Source organism: Chelonia mydas, chromosome 10, assembly GCF_015237465.2.
Source record: "Chelonia mydas isolate rCheMyd1 chromosome 10, rCheMyd1.pri.v2, whole genome shotgun sequence".
Taxonomy (NCBI): Eukaryota; Metazoa; Chordata; order Testudines; family Cheloniidae; genus Chelonia; species Chelonia mydas.
In genome coordinates, this window is record NC_051250.2 from 42,947,237 (window position 1) to 42,971,941 (window position 24,705).

Consider the following 24,705-nt stretch of genomic DNA (forward strand, 5'->3'; position numbering starts at 1 on the left):
GGGGGTCGGGTCCATGGTGGTTCTGGTTTTGCTTGGGGGATACAGCAGTGCTCTTCATCCCATGGAATAGGTGTTGAGTCTGGCCAGCCTTCGCTGCTGTCTGCCCTGAAGTGTGAGAACTAAGTACTCTTTGTTCTGCTGAGCAGTCACTTGCAAACTTAGCCACATGCTCCCCTTCATGGAACCTAGGAATTGCCACGCTGGCTCAGCCCGGTGCTTTGCCACCTACAGTGACCAAAGGAAGAAGATGCAAGAAACCCCACAGGGAGACAGTTATGGGATAACCTGCACGAGGGAAATTTCCTCCTGACCCCTATAGATAGAAGCTGGCTTAAGCCCTGAAGCAGGAAGGTTTGTCCCTTCCAAAGCTGGGTAGATAAACTAGAATAACTCTGGACATTCTTGTTACGCATATAAATGTCTAATCCCTTTCTGAAGCCTACTAAACGCTTGGCTTCAGTATCATCTTGTGGCATTGAGTTCCACATGCTAATCATGCATAATGTAAAAAAGCCTTTCCTGTTCAGTTTTGAATTTGGCCTCTTTCCATTTCATTCAGTGTCCCCTTGTTCTTGTGCTATGAGAGGGCATGATCTGCTTTCTGTGTGTAGGCTGTACCCAGCCCAGAGGGATGCCATTGTGTGGCTCACAGAGAACTTGTGTGAGTTGTACTAAATCCTTTCTAGATAGGCTGTGTGTGCTCTGGAGCTTGGCTTAAATAATCTCCGGTCTCACAAAGGTTTTGGACTCTAGAAACGAGTGATTTCCTCGGTGATGGAGAAATGAGGTGCCATGGATTCAGCATATCCTTTCTAAATCCTGCTGTTGCTTCGAGTGAGGTCCCTAAAAGTAACTACACAGCTACCACGGTCAGATCTACAAACACTCGCTCTGTGTCCAAGATCCCAGCTGTAATAAAGTGTGTGTGTGTGTGTGTGTCTGTGTGTATGTGCGCGCACACACACACATCCCTTCTGTAGCGATGTGTGTCTGGACTGTTGGTCAAACTCCAAGCAGGTGGTGCATGTCACTCCACTTGGTGGGCCTGATTCTCCGCAGCCCTGCAACTTGTGGCGTCGTTTGCACGAATAACGGAGTAGAATGGTGACGTAAGTGACTATACAGGGTGCAAGGCAAGGAAGAATCCTATCCTGAATGTCATCTAGTGCTGGGCATGTGGGCTGCCAACCTCCGTCCAGCTGCTCCCCATCACAAAGGGAGTCCTTTTAGAATTCAGCTAACTTCCCTCTTAAGCACAAGTGCTGGAGCGTGACTCCCATCAGCTGTTCTCCCTTAAACAGTGAGCCATTGAACCTCTTAACCTCGCCTGTTGATTCCCATCGTGGTCTTTGTTTCAGTAGCTTTATGGCTTTCGTGTCATTACCAGTCTTGCCTCACAAGGAATCAAGATACTTTTAAAATGCTGTATATTTTTGATGCAGAGAAAAGCGGTTTTAACTAGCGGTCCTGGCTGAGAATTTGGAGAATAATTGTAGTGGTTTAATATGGCAACCAGTTGACCTGAAATGTTCTCTGTCTGACCAAGAAGCTGCCCCCCTCACACCCCCCCCCCCCCGGGTGCCCTCGCAGCAGTATCCTGTACAGGGAGATTTTCTCACTGAGCTGTCCTGATAAGGCATGTAATTGAAATGATCAATTCATAAGGAGCCTCCATAGAGCTAAGAGGGGGTGAGGTTGGCCACCCAGCTGCTGTAGTATTGTAAGCCGGCTTCTGTTCTGTTGCAGTGTTGGCTTGGAGATCTCCAAGAAGAACTTGAGTGGTTAGTGTTTAAACAATAAAGCAAACCTCTTGTTGGTTAAACTAGAGCTATAGGTGGCTAGGAGCTGGCTTCACAGTAACTTTTTAAGACCAGGTTGGGCAAACACCTGTCAGGGCTGGTCTAGCTTTACTTGGTCCTGCCTCAGTCCAGGGGGCTGGACTAGATGACCTCTCAAGGTCCCTTCTAGCCCCACATTTCTACGATTACTTGACTCTGGACTTTCCAGTGCTGCCCCTTTCCAGGAAGGTTGGTGCAAGCAGGCTCAAATGTGCCTCTTTTAGTTCTCCTGAAAGACCAGCTTCCATGGCAGGGCCACCAAACTCCAGCTACTTTTTTGCTGTTCAGTTTTGTACATGTCAAGTGTCAAATGAATGTGCATTAAGACTAGCAAAACTGGGGCGGGGGTCAGACAACTTTTTAGTGCAGCAGCACGAATAGGTGAGGTACTTGGATACTAAAAGCCTATCTGCCTTAGGGTTACAGCTGTGCCAAGGGGCTCTCTTACAATGTGGCTGTCTCTGGCCTGGCTACAACACAGTTGCATTTTGTAGTGTAGATGAGACCTTACTGATATTCTGTGACCCAGGCAAAGCCTTGGGCATGTCTAAGACAGGACCAAGGTTTAGGGACACCACTAAAACATGGTTTGATCTATCGCTGGTCGAAAACTGATGACTTCTTTCATGACACTTTTTGTCAATCTTGAAAATTTGAAAAATGTATCCTAGCTTTATTTCGGTCATGTCTATGCTGTCATAATCATTCCTAGCTTTTCTCTAGTGCTTTTCATCAGTATGGCTCAAAGCACTGTTACAATTGGATCGGGGAGGTCAACTTTTGTTAGCGAGACTTCTGACGCTGTTGGGGAAAATGCAGATGCCCAGCGCGTGGGAGATTGTCACTCATGCACCTGTAAAAGGATGCCGGCTTTGGGTGTGCATGCAGGGTGTAGTTTAAAAGGGTCTTGACTTTTTTGGACTCATTTCAGAGTGTTCTGTTTTCTGATAGTGCCCCCCTTCTGGCCAAGTCAGACCCAGATATGTGTGGGTTTGCAGATCCTTTAATGATCTGCACTGTTCTCTCTACTCCCCTGTTGGGGATGTCTTTCCTCAGGGAGCCTGAGAACCACAAGAACAAACTAGAGCATGTTAATACTTCTCTGAGCAGGTGGTTGCAGCTAATAGGGTTTCTGGAAGAAGTCTGCAAGAGGATTCCAGGCATGGGGGCTGTGTGGAAGGCCAGGGCTGCTGGGGAGGGGCAGGAAGGGACAATTTGCTCCAGGCCCCTTGTTTCAGAGGGCTCCCAAACTGAATGGGGTTGCAACCTGGTGCATGAGTACACAGTGCCATGCAGATTTGGCCTGACTGCTGCTCTGTCATGACTGCGGGCGGCTGGGCCAAACCTGAGTAGCACTGTTACCCCATGCACCAGGTAGTCATGCCTGGAGTGGGGAGCTGGGCCCAGCCCCATGGGACAGGAGCCGCCACTGCGGGGTGAGTGCGATGCAGGGTCACTCTCCAGTCCTCCCCCACTCCCCCTGCCAGCCTCCCCTCGGGGTAAAATTCTTGGAAGCATGGGGGGGCCTCCGTTTCAGATTTTGCCCCAGGCCCCCCTAAAACTCTGCGCAGCTCTGTGGAAGGCAGCCAGCAGCAGAGCGAGAGCAGGGCACACCAGGCCATCGAGTGCCTTGGCTTGTGGGATCGGAACGCGAAGAGACGTAGCAGGGAGTCGGTTTGCAGGGCCTTGAAGTAAGGGGCAGCCAGCGCCACAGAGAGACTCAAAAAGAAGCTAATAGGTTTTGTGGAAGAAAGATGAACCCAGGCTGCTTATGCCTTAGTAGGGGTGTCTCTCCTAGTTCCTGGATCTTTGGCCTGCTTCTGCTGCTTCCCACCTGTAGCAGCATCCTGGTGGCAGTCCGTGAGATCCTTGTGTCTCCCCTGATTTGTAATGAATCAGGCTCATTGAGGAAGAGGTGCCTGTCTGGACACGTGAGATGGCTCGGAAGAGTGTAGATAATACATCAGAAGAGAAACAGCCACCGAGCGATCTGAAATAACTGGGCAGAACAAAGGAAAGACGCAATTTCACTATATTGTAATGACATTGCAGAGAGGATTAGGGCTTCGTGGAGGAGGGGAGGAAGCAAGAATGAGCCTGTTCCTGAGTGAATGCCAGAGGGGCTGGAGGATGAACTCTGGGGACTGTGCGTGGGCGATTGGCTTAACATTAAATCTTCTGGGCAGCAGCTGCCGGTGGCTTGGTCAGTGGTGCACAGGCATGTAGCACTTTCCCTTGTCCCCTTCTGCTCTGTTCTGGGGCAGACAGGGCCCCGTGGCCAAGCAGGATTCTTGCAGACTCTGGAGCTGTTCATGTGATCAGAACTGAGGGACTGGAGGAGACTGGTCTAGGTAAGGGGTCATCCAGAGAAGGGGCAGAGATAGCTCCCACCACCGTCTCTCCTTTCTTGAGCAGGGAGAGGGAAGCTGATTCTTCAGAAATCCAGGGAGCAATCTGTTCATTTCAGGTAACTTCTGGGTGCCTCAGACTTGGCAGTGTCTCTGAGTCAGTGGTGTAAGTTTCCCCCACTCTGAGCAGGTCTAGCTGGAGATCCTACTGTAGGCGGCTCGTCCCTGTTACTGCTTGTGTGCATGTCTCTCTGTAGCAGCATCGGGAACAAACCCGTACACCAGCTTTCCTAGTACATCTGATCAGAAACTAACCCCAGACTTCTTCTACGAAACGCCTCTTGGGAGCAACCCTGTATCTCTGCAAAATCCGCCCTGCCAGAGGAAGCAGCTCAGTGGCTTCAGTGCTTAAAGGGTCATGTGGTGGTGGGAGGAAGTCAGGCGCATCCGTGGCACCTTAACCATTCAGGGCCAGTGGTGGTACAAGCCATTAGCTTGTCTCTGTGATGTGCTACAGCAATGCTTCAGCTTCTCTTGGGGTTGGAAGGCCTGTTTCTCGCTGAGACGTCCGACTGTTCTAACCACCAGGAATCCATGCTGCTCAAGGATTCTGCAGCTTGTAGGCTTGTTGTCTTGAGCTGCTCTTACCTCGAGGCCGGTCACTGGGTTATTGCCCCGGGTCTGGTGGTGCCTGTCTTAGTCCTGATCCTACGCACAGGGACTGAGAGAATCTTGCCAACCGGTGACACCAACGTTATTACTTTGGCCAAATTGGGGGTTCCCCGGCAATGGGATTTCGTACAAGCTGCAAACCATGGAAGTGTAGATAAAGCTGCTCAGCCACACACCCACCCTGTTCCTTTTGAATCACCATCTTCCGTGTCCCCCAGACTGTGGACCAGGCCAGCTGGAGGGACCTAGGTCCGAAAACATCCTTTCATCTTGAGCTGAGTTTAGCCGAGCACATTGTTAAATCACTCTACATTGATTGCAAGCTCAGAAGTTAACTGTAACCCTGAGGGGCTTTGTAACTCCTTTCATACTGCACATCTCGCTGAGCTGTTGATTCTGGGTTTCAGTCAGCCTCTGCTTGCCAGTCTCATGGGGCACGTTTGCTGCGATGACAGGCCATTGCATTTACTGGCTTCACTAGCTGTTCTTGCTACTGAGTTTTTGCAGGGCAGGAGGCATTTTCTGAGGAGGTGTGCGGAATTCTAACCCATCCCAAACCACGTGTTGGTGGAATATAGTTGAAAGTGTTTGTTTTTCTGTTGTCTAGGGTTAGCAAGTGGTTTATTTTTTCTGTTCCAGTTTGCTTCCTGAAACGCCAGTCAGCTGGCTGCCTTGATTTCTCACCTAGCACAGAGCTGCGCTGCTTTGCTTTGTGGCAAGAGGCTGAGGTCTCCTGAGGGTCTGCAGCAAAACGTTTTGTAGGAGTTTGCAGGCAAAGTGAGAGGCTTCTAAGTGAAGCAGAAGAAGCTTTCGTGCGACTCTTCTCTGTCTGAATTCCTGCTGTGGAGCTTGTGCTGTCCAGTTTTCGTGGCCTTGTCTAAAGTCCTTAAATGAGTGTATTGATTTAATTCTTTTTGAAGATTAATTCCTTTTCTTTTCCTGCCAGCAAATAATACTGACCTTAAAGGTAAATGGCCTTCTTTTAAAGGTAATGTTAGCAATTTGAAAACCTCTGCATGGAAATGAGAAACATTCTTGGGATTTGTTTTTATCCGAGCATCCAGGAAGCAAAAACAGGGAAGTTTTGATTCTTACTGTGTGAGAACTCTGTTCCCTAGAGAGAGAATCTTAGATGCTCGTTACCCAGGGGTTCAAGGAGCTTGTTCTAAGAACGGGAGCCATCTGATATGTGCTAGACATGGTTGCTGGTTCTTTTTATGTATTGAATGGGAGATTAAAAGTGTGTGTGTATGTGCCCATCCCCTCCCTCATCCACCACACACATTGATCAGACTCCTCTGCCACACACATTAAAGTCACCCTGAGACCTCACCTGGGGAATGCGAATCTGCCATGCAGATTGCTGGAAAATCCAACTGTGCTCCCCTGACCTGCAGCTAAGTGTAGGCTTGGCAGCCGAAGGAGAACACAGGCCTGATCAGCTCAGATGATAAATGGGATATTTGCATGGGAACACAGAGATTGCGGGTAGAGTGTGCCAAATGGCCCCCAGCCTATCTCTGCCCTGCCTTGCAGGAGCTGTGTGGACCCTTCTGCCCTGCAAACATGGCTGGCCCTTGCCCTGTGAGGTGCAGCCATCTTTAATGTTTAAGCGTTTTTAAAAAAACATGGCCAGGGTCGCTGTGGTGCTGCAGAACATGCAGTTCCCCACTGCTGCAGCCACAGGCCTGGAAAGGCTGAAAATGTGGGGTTCTCCGGGCCTAGCCCATCATCTTAAATCAATTCATCCTACACCCCAGCTCCCTCCTCCTGGGTACATGTGCCCCACCTGCCCGTGGGCCCAGCCAAAGACTCTCCTTTCTAGCACTAGTCCCTGACCTCGTGTGACCCCTTGAACTGTGCTAGGTGGACAGGACTTGCTAAACCTTGAAAAGGCTCAGAGGCCTGCGTGCCCAAGCACTGCTCCGTGCTGCATAAAGTCCCTTTGGTTTCGATCCCACTCGGGGCGGATTTTGCCAAGCTGCGTGACAGCTCGGTTTCCCTGGATAGCAGCTACTAGACTTGCATGGAAGGAGAGAGCTTTGGCACTGCTATCTGCGTCTGTGTGCTGCTCTGAGTTACCCTCTCCTGGGAGGCTGAAGGCTTCCCGTAAAGCTCCGGATGGGTGTCGGGGGAGGGAGTTTGTGCTGCGAGCCAGAGGAAGCAATAATCTTAGGGTCAGTCTTCAGAGCAGGGATAGCTTTGCTGATCAGCACTCAGGTTAACCTAGCCCAGCCTCTGCAGAGCCTTGCCCAAGTGACTGTGTCCTCGCAGTGCTGTGCTTGCCTATGGACTTCTGGCGGCATAGCCCATGGTTCTTTGTGCTGCAGCGAACTGAACTGCTCTGTGGTTCTTTCCCAGTGAATTGTGGGAGAACTTGTCCGTCCTTCTGGGTATGTGCGGGAGGGAGGTTTTTTGGAGGCATTGGAGGACTGTCAGCACTTGGGTAGTTTAGCCTGCATCCTCACAGCAAAGTGGGTGGGTTACCAGCCCAAGGTAAAGCAGTACCCGCTCTCTAACCCACCACCAGCCAGGCCAGATAGCCCAGAGTGAACGTGGGTGTGGTGTTCTGTTCCATCTAGTGGCACCGAGACCACTTAGAGAGAGAGATAGCTAAGGCTGTAGAGCAGACTCATTTTAACAACCAGTTGGCTTTTAGCTCATGGGGTAGAGGCTCATGCACTGAGCTCCAGGGGCCCCAGGTTCGATCCCACCTGCCAACGACCGGGGCCTGTCGGCATTACAAAAGCATCACTAACCTCAGGTGAGAGCGTTTCATGGGTGGACAGGAGGGTGGTTGGGGATAAGACCCTGGCTAACTCTGTGGGGTAAGACCTACCCTAAGACCCTACTGATCTCAGGCTCTTGCGACTGTGAGTAATCACTCTGAATCCGTTTTCTTCTGAACTCAGCTCCTGTGACTTTCCTTATTTAAAATCCCTAGGGGCTGGATTCTTTCAACCAACTCTCTGGAAACTCTTTCCCTTCCCTGAGTTGGCAGGATGTAGTTATTTTGAGGCTGACCGTGGTATGGAGCCCGAGCTCAGCCGTTTCCTTATGCGCTCGACCCACGCCAGTTACTTCCTTTCAGTTACAATGTGTGGGTGAATGTAGTGCTGATTAAGGGCTCTGCAGATTGGAGGTGGCTGCATGTGCCCAGAGCAGGCGTGTCACAGCCATGTTCCTCCAGCGACACGACACGCCCCCGCCCTAGAGGGACCACGTGGAGGAGGGACCGAGAAATTCAGTCTTGTGGCAGTCCCAGCAGCCAATTAGTGCCAGTTGCAATGTGGGCAGCTGTTTGGTAGGAGGCATCCCAAAGTGCTGTTGACTGTATGTGGCGAAAGCTGTTTGCATTCATTACACACTTGAACTGTTTGTTTTTTGTAGACCTTTTATTCTGTTTCCATCCTTTGTTTGCTAGCAGAGCTATGTGATCTCAGCTGGCCGCCTTCTATAGAGCCTCCAGCAGAACTGCTCAGGCTATTGTATACCTTGTTAACTCAGAGTGCCTGCATGCCATCCGGCTGGCTAATGCCTTGTCATTTGCAGTTATACATTAAGGATCTGTGTGGGCTTACCCGCTGTCTCCATGTCAAAGAGAAGTGGCATGAAGGGGGGAGGGATGGCTCAGTAGTTTGAGCATTGGCCTGCTAAACCCAGGGTTGTGAGTTCAATCCTTGAGGGGGCCGTTTAGGGATCTGGGCCAAAAATTGGGGATTGGTCTTGCTTTGAGCAGGGGGTTGGACTAGATGACCTCCTGAGATCCCTTCCAACCTTGATATTCTATGATTCTATGAGTTCGTCAGTTTAACAAATTGATATGTACCAGGCTTGTCATCCCAAGGGGAGTCTCTGACAGGCTTCAAACCACTACTTCAGGTAGAATAAACAAACACATTTATTAACTACAAAAGATAGATTTTAAGTGATTATAAGTCAAAGCACAAGAAGTCAGATTTGGTCAAATGAAATAAAAGCAAAATGCATTCTAAACTGATCTTAACGCTTCCAATGCCCTTACAAACTTAGATGTTTTTCACCACAGGCTGGCTGGTTGCCCTTCAGCCAGGCTCTCCCCTTTGATCAGAGCTTCAGTCGCTTGGAGGTGGTGTCTGTAGATGGAGGTGGAAGAGAGGAGAGGAAGAGCATGGCAAATGTCTCTCCCTTTTATCATGTTCTTTCTTCCCTCTTCGCTTTGCCCCCCCCCTTCAGGTTCAGGTGAGCATTACCTCATCGCAGTCCCAAAATGACCAAGAGAAGGGGGGTGACTTACTCGAGAGTCCAACAGATCCTTTGTTGCTGCCTAGGCCAGCGTCCTTTGTTTCTGTGAGGCTGGGCTGGGTTTGTCCCATACATGCCCTGATGAGGTGTGAACTGCCCCTCTGTTCCTGGAGAGTTTTGCCTGGGCTTGTTTTAAGCCATGAGGACACATTTTCAGCCTCATAACTATATAAATGAAATTACAACCTATAACTGGGGTGGGCAAACTTTTTGGCCCAAGGGCCACATTGGGGTTGTGAAACTGTATGGAGGGCCCGGTAGGGAAGGCTGTGCCTCCCCAAACAGCCTAGCCCCTTCCCCCTATTCGCCCCCTCCCACTCCCCGCCCCCTGACTGCCCCCCTCAGAACTCCCGACCCATCCAACCCCCCCTGCTCCTTGTCCCCTGACCGCCCACTCCAGAACTCATCTGGCCTTTCTGGGCAGGGTCCTGCTGACATGTGACCCGAAGCGGGTGGGTTTTTTCCCACTTCTCGATGGAGTTAAAGCAACAAAACAAAAACAAACAAAAAAAAAAAGGAGAAATTGAGCAATGTGGAATAAAAATCGGCCATTTTCGAAATGTTGAACCGTAGAGAGACTAATTCCTCATTATCCAGAAAGGGGAAAAATCCCCCTGTCATCTGTGCGTGATAGCTGGGTTGCCTGTGTCATACATTCCCAGAAAAGGTTAGGAACAGATGTTATTGAACGAACAAACCACTCTTGTGTGTGAGAAGGTCTGCTGAGCGAGTTCAATGCTGCCCAGCTGGGTGACCGGTGGGTAGGTGGGGTCTCAGCACCGTCTGAGGTGCAGCCAGTCTCTCCAGAACAAGGCTATCCCTGCTCGGAGAGGTGACCTCACTCAGGACCCTTTGTGACAGTGCAGGAGCTCAGGTAACTGCATCATGCAGACCATTGTAACCTTGTTCTGGCTCCCAATAACTCAGGATTTGGAAGAGCGAGGTGGTGAATGAGAAGGTTATTTATCCCCTGAGACCAGCTTAGCTGGCACCTAATGGCCAGGGTCCACTTGACAAAAAACAAGGAAGAATCCAGGCTCTGCAGTGTATAATCTGCAGCGTGTTCAGTGCTGTGTTGCATCAGAGGGGAAAGACTGGGAATCAGTCATGGTAATGGCCCCTAATAAGGGCTGCTGCCCCACCCAGAAGCTGATGTTTAATGCATCCGTCTTCCCCCTCTCTCTCCTGCCCAGCACTCTCGCAGCAGACCAAGGTCTGGATCAGCTTCCAGTCCCAGGCTTTAATCTGCTGCCATGTTCTCAGAGCTGTAAACTGAATTGTTCAGAGCTTCCCTCGGCAACCTGCAAGCACTGTTTCCTTTTGCTCACTGCTTACATGTTACTGAGTTTCCCAGTTCTCTGCTGCTAAGATCCTTAGCCCTTTGGGGTGAGTTCTCTCCTTTCCAAAGAAACCACTCCACTAGCGTCGTGTGTGTGTGTGTGTGTGTGGAGGGGGGGGGGGGGCTTTAGAGCCACTCTAACCACCTCCTATCCAGCCTCTCTGACGCTCAGCTTTTCATCTTATCCCACTGTCAGCTGCTAAAATAATCTCCCCCCTCCTGCTGCTCTGGCCATGTCCCGTCCCCCTCCTGTAATCCCTTCACTGGCTTTATCTGCAAACTCCTTGCCGTCCTTCCCGCAGGACTGCACTGCCTTGCCCCTGGTTTCTGCCTGCTTTACCTGTCCTCCCCACAGGGCTGTTCCCATTGGCTCCTCTCTCTCATGCTTCTGCCTTTGCCTCCTGCTCCCTGGGAGCCTGGGTGACTGACGTCCCCTCCTTGCAGTCCTAGAGTTCAAGGGCACAAGGGACCACCTGATCTCCTGTATATCACAGGCACCAACACCACCCTGCACCCACACACCAAGCCAAGTAATCCGAATGAGACCACAGTACTCCACCCTTCTGCAGACTACACAATGGAGTGCTTCTCTGCCACACCCCACCCTTCTTCTCCAGTGCTTGCTGCTTCTGCCCAGTCTGGTCTCCGATTCAGACTTAACATGGATATTGGCCGCTCACAAGCTTCATCCACATCCTGCTGCGAATTGCCTTTTCCTTAGAACTCCTCCCCGCGTGCCTGCCTCTCTCTGCCTCTTGACTGGAGAGTGCAAGCTCTGTGGGGCAGGGTGTAGGCAGTCGGGTTCAGTGGTTAGAGCTAGAGGCAGTCAGGCCTGAGGAATTAAGCCGGAGTCGGTAGCCACAGTCCAGAGCCCAGGGTTGGGCTAGAATCAGTAGCCAGGAACCGCAGGGCAGGGCAGGGTGCGGAAGTGGGGACCAGGAGCAAGGCAAGGGCCATCCTGGCACTCCCTCCAGGCTTAAATAATCAGTCTGGGCCAATCAGAGTTCGTGGGAGGGGCTGCGTGGGTGTCACTTCCTGCAGCAACTGGTCTCCCAGGCTGCAAGACACGTTGAGTGGGGCTCTGCTGAGGCTGTCTGGGGGTGGTGCAGAAGCGCTGCCTGCTTGGAGCTCCGCTGACCTGGGTTCAGTTCTCACAAATCCCCACTGTGGGGATTGCGTTTCTGGTTAAATACGGTGTCGTACATGGAGGTGTGTGTGCAGAGCCTTCTTGTCTGTCGGCTGCTTCTAGAGATCAGGCCCCCTGGCGCCCTGGAGATGCTGCCGTACAGACGGAGGTTCCAGGGGCCGCCTCTTGTTGTCCCTTAGACCCTGCCCTGATGTTTGTTCAGTGGGTGACAGTGCCAGGTGTTCCTGCTGCCATGGTGACAATCCAGTTTTGAAAAGTGAGCGGATCTTGGGGCTGGACGTTGCTTCCTGGGTCTCTCCGTGCAAGTGCGGCTGCCTCCAAGCACACGAGGAAAGAGCGACTCCATCGCAGCCAAACGCTATAGGTAGGGCCCTACCAAATTCAGGCTCTGTTTTGGTCAATGTCATTCATGGTCCTGGGATTTAAAAAATCATAAATTTCATGAAAAGAAAAGGAGTGCTAGTGGCACCTTAGAGACTAACCAATTTATTGGAGCATAAGCTTTCGTGCTCAAATAAATTGGTTAGTCTCTAAGGTGCCACAAGTACTCCTTTTCTTTTTGCGAATACAGGCTAACACGGCTGCTACTCTGAAACCTGTCATAAATTTCATGATTTCAGCTATTTAAATCTGAAATGTCAAGGTGTTGTAATTGTAGGGGTCCTGACCCAAAAAGGAGTTGTGGGGGGGGGTCACAAGGTTATTGTGTGGGGTGGGGGGTCTGCGCTGTTGCTGCTGGCGGCGCTGCCTCAGAGCCTGGCAGCTGGAGAAGGTGGCTGCTGGCCAGGAGCCCAGCTTTGAAGGCAGCACAGAAGGAAGGATGGCATGGTATGGTATTGCGACTCTTCCTTCTGCGCTGCTGCCTGCAGAGCTGGGCCCTCAGTCAGCAGCTGCCACTCTCCAGCTGCTCAGCTCTGAAGGCAGAGCAGAAGTAAGGGTGGCAATACCGCGACCTCCCCCTCAAATAACCTTGTGACTCCCCTGCAATCCCCTTTTCGGTCAGGACCAGACATGCCAAACCCGCAGAAAAAACACAGAAATTGGGCTAGTTTTTGGCTTAATTGGCTTGTGAGTTGCTTGTTGGCTAGTTTTTGGCTTGTTGTAGCTTGTTGCTGTTTTTATTTTGATCAGCTCCCGGCAAGCGGGGACAAGGGGGGCAAGCAGGAGCAAGGGGCAAGCAGGGTTAAGCAGGGGAGGGAGTCGGGTGCACAGCAGGCCCACCACAGTCCAACTGCACGCTGGGGGGATCTAGTCCCATAGCGTGTTGGGGTTCTTAGGGATTGGCTTGTTTTGGCCTTGTTTTGAAATGGGATTAGCTTGAATTTTGGCTTATTGTGAAAGTCCGGGTACTTATTTACTGCATGAAAGTTGACAACTGTGGTCAGGACCCCCAATTTGAGAAACGCTTGTGTCCCCCGTGAAATTTGTGTAGTGTAGGGGAAAAGCACACACATAACCAGATTTCACAGGGAGAGACCAGATTTTATAGTCCGTGACATGTTTTTCCTGGCCATGAATTTGGTAGGGCCCTAATTATTGGCTGGCTTAGCTGCTGCGATGCCAACCACATCAGTGAAGATGAGGGCAAGTTTAGTCTGCCGTCAAGTCAGCCAGTCATCGTTAAACTCTGTGGGGACCTAATGATCACAACTGTGGGCAGTGGGTGAACCCCTGCTTTGTGGAGTCTAGCCCGCCTGCCCCGCCCCTTTGCCCAAGGGCCCCCGCCCCACATGCCAGAGCCCTGAAATCCTACCTCCCTAACAGGAGAAGCCCTGAGGGGCCCCCCCACAATCGGAGGAGCCCTGGCCCAGCCACACAGGGCCAAGCCACCGCCCCCCCCCAACATACTGCCACCAGGCCGCCAGGCTGATCTGCCAGCCCCCCCAAGTGCCAGGCCGACCTCAGCATCACACCGAGCCACCAGCCCCCATACCCCTGACGACCCTCACAGCTGAGCCACCGGCCCCCCCACTAGCACTGGCCCGAGCCACCAACCCCCCAAGTGCCAGGCCAGCCCCCCCCCTCCCCAGCTCCGGCCCTAACCGCCAGCCCCTACCCCAAGCCACTGGGCCCCCGGCCAAACCACTGGCTCTCCGCGTCCCTCCTCACTCCCCCGGCCCTGAGGAGGAGGAGGGACATGACAAGAGCAGTGGGGACCTCCGGAGGTGGGCGTGGAGTGGAGGAGGTGCAGGCAGTGGAGGCCTCGGTGAAGGGGTGGGGCTACTGCGGCCCAGGTGTCTGGCGGCAGGTGGGCAGCAGTGCCAAGTCTTCCCTGGCCTATTCTACCCCCTGCCTATGATCACAACTGGATTTTGTGGTGCAGACACACACCTAAATTGCCTGACAGGGCTCCTGGCGAAGCGTCCTTCCTCAGCATTGCCCCGAACCGCTGTCTCCCCAGCTCCACTTTGTTAGTCCTCGTCCCAGTCTCCGTGTCTTTAATTAGTCATTCACTTCCGTGCTGCTTCTTCTGCTCCTCTGTTGTGTGTGGTCCCTTTTAGCCTCTGTCTGGTTGATTTCCTTGTCTCAGGGAGGAACCCAGACTCCACTGTAGTATCCAGCCGTACAAAGAGGAAGTGTCATTTCTCTGGCCTCAGGTGATAACCCTCTGCGGGCAGCCCTGGGATCGTGTTTGCTTTTGGTTTGGTAACTGCTTCATGCTGCGGCACTTCTGCCTGATAAGCCTGGTTGTAGCAGATAAGAAACTTGAATGGGAGGCAGCTGCTGCTTCCGGCAGAGAGTGGGTGGTGTTGGAAATGGTGACCGTTTTACTTTACGTTCGGCCTGAGGCCGGAGTCATGGAACCGTAGATGGGGCTGATATCGCTAGTGGTTTGGGTGATTTATAGGAGCTCGCAGCTGGATGACAAACTCATCCCCAAAGGAAACCTTGCATTCAAGCAGAAATGTATACGTCACAGCCACTCCTTATTGCATCAGAGTGTCCCTCAGTTCTCTGGTCAAACAGATGTGCTTCCTCCCCCTCTGTCATGTCAATAAAATGCAAAAAACCTTTAAAATAGGCACTGGGAGGAGGGGTAAAACTCAGCCTTTCCTCTGCTACCAAGTGAATTGACCGCTTGGATAGCAGCTGGGCTGGCTGGAAAGAGCTGTAAAAGTGACCCAGCTATCTGTGAAAAAGGCTAGATCCTCAGCTGGCGTGAGCCAGCGTAGCTTCAGTGACTCCTGTCGAACAATGCTTGCTTATTGACACCAGCTGGGGAGCTGGCCCATAGCGTTTCTCTCAAATGTCATTTCCCTCCAATAAGAGCCAAATGTTAAGTCTCCACTGAGCTCCAAAGCAAGGTGCCTGGTGCGGTCTCTGTCGCCCTGAGCTGTTGTTTCACATTGTAGTTTTAAAGACCATCTCTACATAAGCTTTTCTAGAAGTTCAAACACTCTCCTAACAGCCAGCTCGCTTCCTCCAGCTCTTTTCCCTCTCCTGCTATTTGTTTTAGCAAGCCAGCAGGAAGAAAAGGAGTACTTGTGGCACCTTAGAGACTAACAAATTTATTTGAGCATAAGCTTTCGTGAGCTACAGCTCAGGGTAAGAGATTTCACAGGCCTGCTGAAAATGTATAGAAAGTCCATGGCTTGGGTCTGTCAGCAGCCTTAATTCTTCTGCCTATAATTCCATCAGCAGCTGCATGCAGCAGAGCAAAATACTTTGGCTGCCAATGGAAGTGGTTCGAAATTCTGAAAACCTCCCGGTGCCAATGGGATTTCAAAGCCATAGAATTAGAGGCCTGTCTGCCATAGCTAATGCCGCTGCCCCCCCCCAACCCCCCTCGCTGGTGAACTAACAGACTTCCTGTTTTATTGTATGTCTGCAGCACAAAGCCGGTGCATGAAAAAGCAGCTTCCCTGAAGAGCTCTGAGCTCATGCACAGCCAGGAGAAACTGGAGGCGCCTCATAAGGAGAAGAGCTTGGATGCCCTGGATGGCAGGTGAGCTCTGAAATGGTTTGGATTTGTAGGGTCTGATGACAGATTAAAGTCTGGAACCATGTTGGTTGTGATCAGCTAATTAGTTCTCTGACACGCACAGGGTGGGGTTTTATTTTAAGTACTGGTTGTGAACAGCTTCCCCTGAGATGTGCTGGCCCTCTCAGTGCAGCATACCTCCCACGGTGTGACCACATAACCTCTTCTGATCTCTTCCTCTCCCAGGGATGCAGCCACGTTCCTGCATGTTACAGCAGCAGCAGGGTCAGTGAAGGAGCTTTCTCCTGACATTCATAACTGGAGTAGGGCCTTCTAAATACACTTTTTGCATGACTCCAGTGTGCTCTGTGGGGGATCAGTGAAGGGCTGAGAAATCCTATTAAACTAGGCCGGGCCTGGTGTTTCCTGCCAAACATTTGCCCTTCTCCTTGTGTGCCAAGTTCTATCAACAATCGTAGCTGGCCCTGGCGTGTGAAATGAAACCCAGCAGGTAGGAAGCTCTTGCCAGCCTTTCACAGGAGAATCCCACATTAGCAGTTAAGGGTTGGATGCTAAACATACCAAGTAATTCCCTTGACCTGTTGCTGGGTCCCTTGCTGTGATCTAGAGTAGGGTCCCAAGGCCACTCGTAGTTTTCAGTCCCCAAAGTGGGGTGAATATAAAGATTTGTATCCCATCGCACAGAGGGTCCATCTACTCCAGTGTCCTCTCTGGCGGTGGCCAGTGCCGGATGGTTCACACCTGCTACCTGGCATAACACCTTAAATTGTGCACTACTTAACCACGAGAGGAAGATTCCTACCTGACTCCAGCTAGTGTTCACCTTATATCCTGAAATGCAAGAATTTACACCCATTATATCTTTTACCCTCGCTAGCGTCACTGCAGATGACTCATATATATGTCCAATTCTATTCCCCTGAGCTACTTGTTTGTCTCCTGCAGCAGCTAGTTTCACAGGTTAATTATACTGTGTGCATAAGGGACCAGGGGTCTGGGGGGGTAGGAAGCTCCTATCACAGGGGTATTTCCTCACTTTTAATTTCAAGGGCTCTCTTATTAACTGCCCCAGGCTGAGTTCTCAGCACCATTCATTATGTTGTATACCTCTGTTGTATCTGCTTTGGGGAGAGGAGTGGGGGTGACCAATGGATGGCTTTTCACTTAACTAGGATCTCTCTCTCTCTCTCTCTCGCAGTTTGCATCTGAATGAAGCTCTGAAGGATGAAGAAATAAAGAAATGTCTCAGAGAAGCGGTGAGTCGGGAGCAAAACACTGCCCGTGGTGCATTTGAACCGTTACTTCAGCCTCCTAGGTGATGGCTGCCATGCGATGGGTGGCCATGTGAAGATAAGTGTTTACTGTCTTGTTGCCAGTCTGGGTCAGTGTTGGGCAAAGGCACCTCTGTGTGACTGACCAAGAGGCTCTGCAGTGCCTATAGCTGGGCGTTGATCGCTGGACAGGAACTCCTGCTCTGGGCGTGCTGTTTGCTCTGTGAGTGCCATACAGGGAGCAGGGTCTAGGGCCAATCCTGCTACGCATGGGGATGCTGTCTTTAGAGGTTTTGCTGCTCCCCTGAGGCCCAACCCTGCCATCTGCTGCACTTCCTGGATTCCATAGTCTCAGCCCCAGTTGGGACTCTCGTCCTTCCACAACTTCTTTTGCTGCACCTGCCGCATCCTTTCCCTTGGCATGAGCAGGATCAGGTGTATGTCCTCTTCTCCTCCCCCACGCCCGCTTGTATCTTCCGCCTTTACAAATCCAGGAGGCTATGTATTTACACTGCCAGTCCCTTTTCCTGCCACTACCAATTTCTGCACATGGGGAGAAGAGAGAATGAAACCTTTGAGCTTCCAGAGTGAGGATTAGAAGCCTAAAAGTCATTCAAGTGGCTGCTCCTCTAGGGCATGCAGAGTACTGTCTGACGATAAGACTGTGAGCTAGTCTGTGTGCACTGACAGCCTTGTCTATCACAGAGCCCTCGTTGTGCCCGTGATAGCCCAGTGCACCACAGCCCACTTCCGAGAGACCACAGCCATCTCTGCGCCTGGAGCTGGTGGACCTTCCTCTGCAGCCCCTGTCAGTAACGTGACCTCTCTCCAAGAGTGCGGGAGCTGCCTCCAGTCAGCCGGACACCCAGTTCAGTTTCATTGCAGCACAGTGTAACATTGGCAGTGTTACAGAGCACAAGAGCTGGAAAGTCAGAGACGCATTTCTGCCTCAATGAGAATATACTATGGAAAGCATCATCACTTGGCTGTCCATCTCTTAGCTATGGAATATGTGTCACACTGTAACATAGGGGTCTAACCCCTATCAAAACAGCAGAGGGGAAAAGCCTCTGGACAGGGGGTCTGTGTGTAGCCCCTGCCCTGTAATTATAGGGTCTCCTGCTCATATACAGCTGTCTGCCTTTCTCGGTGATGTCTGCTTTTTGACATGATGCTCACTTGTTAGCATGGAGTCACAGTATATTTAGTTTGTGATTTATAAGTTTACCCTGTACAGGGGTGGAGGTGTGTGTGTGTGTACGTACAGAGCCATTTGAGAAATTCTGTTGTCTGTATAGGACGGGGAAACAAATCCCTACCAATGCCCTGAGCTACTCTGCTGTAGCTTAATGAGTCTAAACACCTGCAGTAGCACTTCATCACCATGCACACAAATGGCCCTATAGCTGCGCTGTGGCTCAAGGTGGGGAATCCGCTCCATAAAGCATAGCTCCAGAACGTGAGTTATTTACATCCGCAGCATTTGGACAGCACTTGGAACTCCTGTTGAGCAAGGTGGACGTTCGTAAGAGACCATGACGCTTTGATATCATTGAGGCATTGTGTATATTGCCTCAGAGACCACAGGTGGTTCACCTTTGGCCTCTCCTCAGTCGCATTTTAGCCACTCAAAGCAGGTTATCTCTGCATACTCAAGAAGAGGAAGCAATACACTCGTATGTAGGGAAATCCCAGTGGGAGCAGGAAGTTTGTTTTAAGGTAGTGTGTCAGTCACAGCTCCTCCTTATGTCTTTTAATCTTCTTCCAGGCCCGGTCTGTGGTGGGTAAATGGCTGGGTGTATGTCTACACTGCAATAAAAAACCCACTGCACCAACTCTGAGCCCAGGTCAGCTGCTAAAAAGAGCAGTGTAAACGTTTGAGTGTGGGCTGGAGCCTGGGCTCTGAGACCCTCCCCCCTTGAGGGGCTTTAGAGCCCAGACTCCAGCCCAAGGCTGAACGTCTCCACTGTGATTTTTAGCCCAATGGCTGGAGCCACACAAGCCACAGTCAGTTGACCTGAGCCAGCCGTGCCGCTGGTCTTTTACTGCAACGTAGACACACTGTGGGTGTTAACTCCTCTCTCCCCAGTGCTCCGTTTTAAGCCGGTATAGTATCCGTTGATTAAATAAAGTGGTGATAAAATTGCACTAAATCTGAGATAATTGTATTGGCTCAAAGGGCAATGAGATCTGGCAAGAGTCCATCTCAGACGGCTGCTTGGTAGGTTATATCCCGCCTCTGTGAATAGTCTAGTCTGTCCCATTAGAAAACATACGTGATAGTGCGTTGCTGGCACAGTGTGTGGATAAACTTTGAGCCACGTCTTCCAAGGCAGAGGTGTTGGATCAAGCTAACCTAGGTTCCTGCTCTCGCTCACCCCATAGCACTGTGGGGTCAAACACCATGGGCCTCGTGGCTCCCCACCTATCCCTCATAACTTGCTGACCTCATCGCTGAACTTATCCTCCTCAATATTAAAGGGAATAGTTCAAAAAAAGCTGCTTATTGGTCTGAACCCACAACGTATAGTGAATGTAACTGACACCAAGATGTTGCTTGATAGAGGAGAGATACCAGCTGATACAATGCTGTGATACGAATAGCTGACTTCTCCACATGCAAGCCTGTTGGCTTTGTGAGAGAACAAGCAGGGGTGTTAAGTCACTGCAGGTAAAGAAAGCACGTGAGGGTGATCTCTGCAGTTCGCCTTTCCTGTAGATTGGAGAGGAGAAGTAAAGGGATAAGAAGGGAGGTGGAGGGAAAGGTGTCAGCAGTTAATAGTACTGAGTCATTCCTAAGAGTGTAATGTGGTAGGAGATTCATGAAGCCAGGGTTCTATGGGATGTAAGCTTTCTCCAGCATCTCTAAAGGTAAAGGATTCTTTATACAAGCAGAGCTTTTGAACAGGAGTTGTAGCCAGAAATGGGTCAGGTCCCCTCCAGCGATGCATTGTGGCCTCTCTAGTCCAAAATAGAGATCCCCTAATTAGCAGTTTGCCTCAGTCCCAGTCAAAGGAAGCTCATGGCAAGCGTACTGCGAGTCAGAATCTTCATGGCATGAGATGTTGCCAGACCACATGGCAGAAGGAACCTTGTGATAGCTACATTTAGAGGCAGCCAGAGGCTGAGCTGGGAACTCTCCTGGCACACCCACTCAGCACTATATAGGCTCTATCTAATAGCAGACTTGGGCGTTGTGAAGAATGGTTAGCGTTCATTAGTGAGGCTGCTGAAATGCAGACAGTGCTGATGTAACCGTGCCTTAAAGTAGCATTGGAATGTTAACTCCTTGACGGCGCTTTCCTCATCACCCTGGATATCTGGCAGTGTGGCCTGACAGCAGTGATCCTCCGGCTGAGAGCTGCCTTTTGTCTGCTGCAGGGTAGCTAGCTTTCTTCTGGAGAAGGCAGGTGAATGTTGGGCCATACGTGTGCAGGTTAATGCTGTTGTCTTTCCATTGATGTGGGAACATGCCTTGTAACTGCTGGTGTTGGAATAGTGTTTGTTGACAGCTGACTCCTTAGTGCTGCTAAATAATACATGACAAGTGAGGTCCTTGGAGTGCCACATTGCTCAGCAAATGTGTTACCAGTTTGGCTGACTGATTCCAAATGTGTTTATTAATAAACTGCACATCTCAGCCTTGTGTCAACAGAGCAGGGAGCATGGCACGCACAGCCCTTAATTGCACCATTTTCTCTCCCCTTTTCGTTCAGTCTTATACTGAAGTGTCATTTTAGGACTTTTTTCCATATTGTTCAAGCTTCATAACCACTGGTGGTGTTTATTCTCTGAATTCTCTGGCCAAAAGCTTTTCTGGTTGAGGTGAGCCTGTATTGCCATTTTAACACAATATGAATCAAATAATTGCTCTCCACTTTCTCGTCTAGATCAGGTACAGCGTGGTCTGTGATCTGGGCCCTGGGCATCCTTATTTGTCGGAGGTGGTGCGCAGCTGAATGCTGACAAGGCCATGTGAGGGACAGGTGATGCATTATGCGCATCTGCCTCCTCCCGGCAGGTTGTCTTACATGCCGCAGTGATTGACCTCTGGGACTGTATGTGAAAAGGAGCTTTCTTCAGGAAGGTGGGAGTGTTTGTGTGTGTCGTGTCCACATTGGGTGCTCAGTGGCACTTCAGGCTTGGCCATGAGTTACTGCTGTGGCTTTTCTTGTTCGCTTTTGTAAAGGCGGATGAATGCTGGACAGGGCAGGCAGAGGGAAGGGTCCTGTGGTGGAAGGCATGGCCCAGGGCATGACAAGGAGGAGAGAAGAGAAAGGAAGCCCCTCATCTGATGGAAGGAGGGGCCTCTCCTCCAGGCTAAGTTCAGCACTGGCGTGGGCAGGTCTCAGGTAGTTGAAGTCGGCGGCATTGCACCAGCTGACTCCATGGGGACCCACCTGTCTGCCGGGGTGGAGCCTGCCTGAAGAGTGACCCTCCCTGGTACCACTGCACTTTAATCCCTCTTTAGAAAGACGAATTACGGGTGATTCCTCATTCTGAAATAAATCTGGTCTTGTTAAAAATTAACTCCTTTGGCCTCCCTCAGGACTTGTCCTGGTTTGAATGGGCTTTCCCACTCAAATGCCGCTCTGTGTTTGGCTGAGCGTGACCGCGTACCTGGGTTTGCTCAGCCCTTGGTAAGCACACAGGTTTTCTTGCTGCTTCTGCTTTCCAGTAACTATTGAACAGTCCCAGCAACTACCTCAACAGCGGCTGAGAACGAGTGAATGGAATTCAGCAGTTTGCTGAGAGAGCTTTGCCTCTATTCCCACGTGCATCTGCGCTCGATTTTCTTTTTTATTGAAATTCTAGCTACTGTTTGATTTTTCCCAGTTTTTTTGTTCTCTGGACCACTCAAGTCCATGGAAATACTGATTATATTAATGAAATCCAGTGTGTTACTTAAGGTAGAGGTGTTTTATGTAAATAATAAATTAGACTGAGTGTAAATGCGAGGCTGTCTGCTAGAGTAAGGCAATGTAATGAAAAAAGAAAAGGAGTACTAGTGGCACCTTAGAGACTAACCAATTTATTTGAGCATAAGCTTTCGTGAGCTACAGCTCACTTCATCGGATGAAGTGAGCTGTAGCTCACGAAAGCTTATGCTCAGATAAATTGGTTAGTCTCTAAGGTGCCACTAGTACTCCTTTTCTTTTTGCGAATACAGACTAACACGGCTGTTACTCTGAAACCTGTCAAAATGTAATGAAAGATACACCCGTGCGGACCTGTACATCTGTGCTTGCGTCCTTACAGAAAGAAGTGCCAGAACTGCCTGGACGTGGCTCCCGGCTCTGGAAGGAGAGCTTGCGCTCACTGACCTGGCCAGGACAGGGAACCTAACTGCCATCTCTCCCTCTAGAGTAGGCCCGGGATCGGAAGAGATGGAGGCGGCAGCACAAGGAGCTGGTGCCTTCGCTCCTTCCACCTCTCTCATTTCTGGGCCCCCTTCTCATGCGCGGTTGCTTTTTATTTTGTCCTCTCATCCCGAGTATTAACCCTGATATTTGCCCAGAAATCTAGGAACTTAATTTTTGGCACCAATTTTCACCATTTTTTCAAATGTTTGCAATAAACATGGATACATTCCTTGGAAATTTTAAACAAAATACAAACAGCAGAAGAAGGGCCTTGGTTGCGGGAGGTTTTCATTACATGATCCTAGACCCCTGAGCAATGTGACCTCTGCAGACCTGATGCAGCTGGGCTGGCTTGTGGAGACAGAAATATTTATAAAAATAAGCTGAAGAGCATTCAGAGTATGCATCGGTGTCTAGAAGGGTTTAGGCAAGGGGCAGGGAAGGCATGCTGTTGGAACCTCCCACCCGTTGAGGTGGAACCATACAGGAAAATAATAAGATGACAGTAATAAGCAAGCAGTTTGCTTGGCATTGTAGCTCTCTGGGGCAGGGACTATGGTTTTCCTGTTTCTGTGATGGACCTACCATGCCTTTTGTGGGGGAAAAAACAGACAGAATCTATCCTTAATTACAAGTAGTTCTACACTGGAGATGTGTAGCCAGGACTTGCTTAGTCTGACTTAGGGCCCTGGTGCTGCCTCAGTTTACCTTCCAGTCGCGCTTTAAACCAGCCACCACATCAAAATACTGCTCCCCTTCTGGATGTGGTTAATTACTAAAGAATACCAGGCAGAACCCCCTTCCCCAGGCCCAGCAAGCCCTTCAGCAGCCATGTAGTCCTCCCTCTAGTTCAGAAGTCTTTCCAGTTGCTGATAGCCCCCTCTCCAGGTTCTCTGCCCTCCTAGCTGGAGCTTCCTGCTCCTAACAGGTGTCTCTCACAGGCTGCTTGTCTGGAAGCTGTGGAGAGTTGTCACCAGCCCTTGTCCCAGCAGCGCCTCTCTGAGTGAACTCAGGCTGCCCTCGTATTCCCCAGAAGGCCTGGTGTCTAGTCACATGCTCCTGTCCTGGTGTCATTTCCTTCACCTGGAGAGGTGAGCTAACCTTGGCACAGGTGATGCTGAGCCCCAGCTCTCTGAAAGGGCCAGCTTACCTTGTGTCTGGTGCCTGGGGTTAAGGTTGCTGTGGTCGTATGCCAAACCCAGGGCATGTAGAGCTCCTTGCGAGGGCTCTTTGTGAGTGGTTCCCAGGTCGGGCGGCTCTGGTTCAGACTCCTCTACCTGTCTCCGTGGTGGCAGGCTCTGTCAGAGGGCGTCTTCTCTGCTGGAATTCCAGCTGGTGCTACAGCCTGCCGCTTCGATCCAGGTATTCGCTGGCTGAGTGCAGATTAGCAGGGGCTGTTGGTGGAGGAGATGGCCCATGGCTGCCTGAGGGAGGGCAGGGTTCCCCCTGCGCCTTGACAAGCGAGTATCAGTCCCAGTGTGGAGTGAAACAGGAAGTGAGGGGGAGCTGTTGTTTCATTACATTGCCAAAGAGCCCATGGGGGAGCAATTCTGTTCACCAATCCAGGGAAAGAAGGGGGAGCTCCCCTCATCCTGTCACTTTAACCCTTGCTTAGACCCTTGCTGAAGACACCATATCTTGATGCAAACAGTGCGTCTGGGTCTTGCCACGTCTCATGTCTAATGTTCAGGGGTAAATCATTCTGGCAGGTTGCAGGGGCTCCTACAAAAGCTGGATTCCTTCCACTACTGCTGCCAGTCCGTGTGGCTGTAGGCCAGGGCCCAGTATGGGATGGTGGTGGTGGGTGTGTTCTCCTAGCAGTGGATGAAGGGCAGGTATTTCTGCAGATTCTTGGTTCTCTCTGCTGCCTTTGAGCCCATTGACCAGGAAGTAGCATTGGCCAACTATAGACCCTAGCCAGGCAGGTGGAGTTGCTTGTGAGTGGCTCAGTTTATTTCTTCTTAATAAATCCTAGAGGGTGGCATTGTGCAAATGGCTCATCTGCTTTGAGGGAGTTCCCATGGGTTGCCACGTGGTTTCCCAGTTTCTGTATGTTGTGGTGGTGCCTAGGGATCCCAGTCATAGACTATGGCCCTGTTGTGCTTGGCTCAGTACAAACCCAACACAAAAGACAGCCCCTGCCCTGCGGAATTGACAGTCTAAGTAGTGTCCTGGTGTCACTCCTCTTGTGTGTGGGTTATTGTGCCCCGGTATCTTGCTGCACCCAGCTCTGTATTTCTGTCAGGTTTGACCCTGCCAGTGCAGTGGAGCAATCTGCTCGGTTGACAGACATTGGCACATGGGTAAGATGCAGCCTAGACAAAACTGAGAGCCTGCTTCTCGGGTCTTCAAGGGATTTAATCTAAGGAGTAAAGTCTTTTTTGTTGTACAGCCTCAGGAGGTTTTCTCTGCACCAGATTCACTAAGAGAGCAGTGAGCTACTTGCACATAGTTCCATTTTAAACTTTGGAATTGCATAAATATGGTGCCAGGGTGCTAA

At 50.8% G+C, this 24,705-nt stretch overlaps 1 protein-coding gene across 1 annotated transcript in view; it reads left to right on the forward strand.

The window, feature by feature from the left end:
* Positions 1–24,705, forward strand: part of GRAMD2A (GRAM domain containing 2A) — a 79,011-nt gene that overhangs the window by 22,101 nt on the left and 32,205 nt on the right. Inside the window, exons 3-4 of the mRNA XM_043523382.1 lie at positions 15,461–15,574; positions 16,770–16,827. Coding sequence (XP_043379317.1) covers positions 15,510–15,574; positions 16,770–16,827 — 123 coding nt within the window. The 5' untranslated portion in view covers positions 15,461–15,509. The remainder of the gene's footprint in view (positions 1–15,460; positions 15,575–16,769; positions 16,828–24,705) is intronic.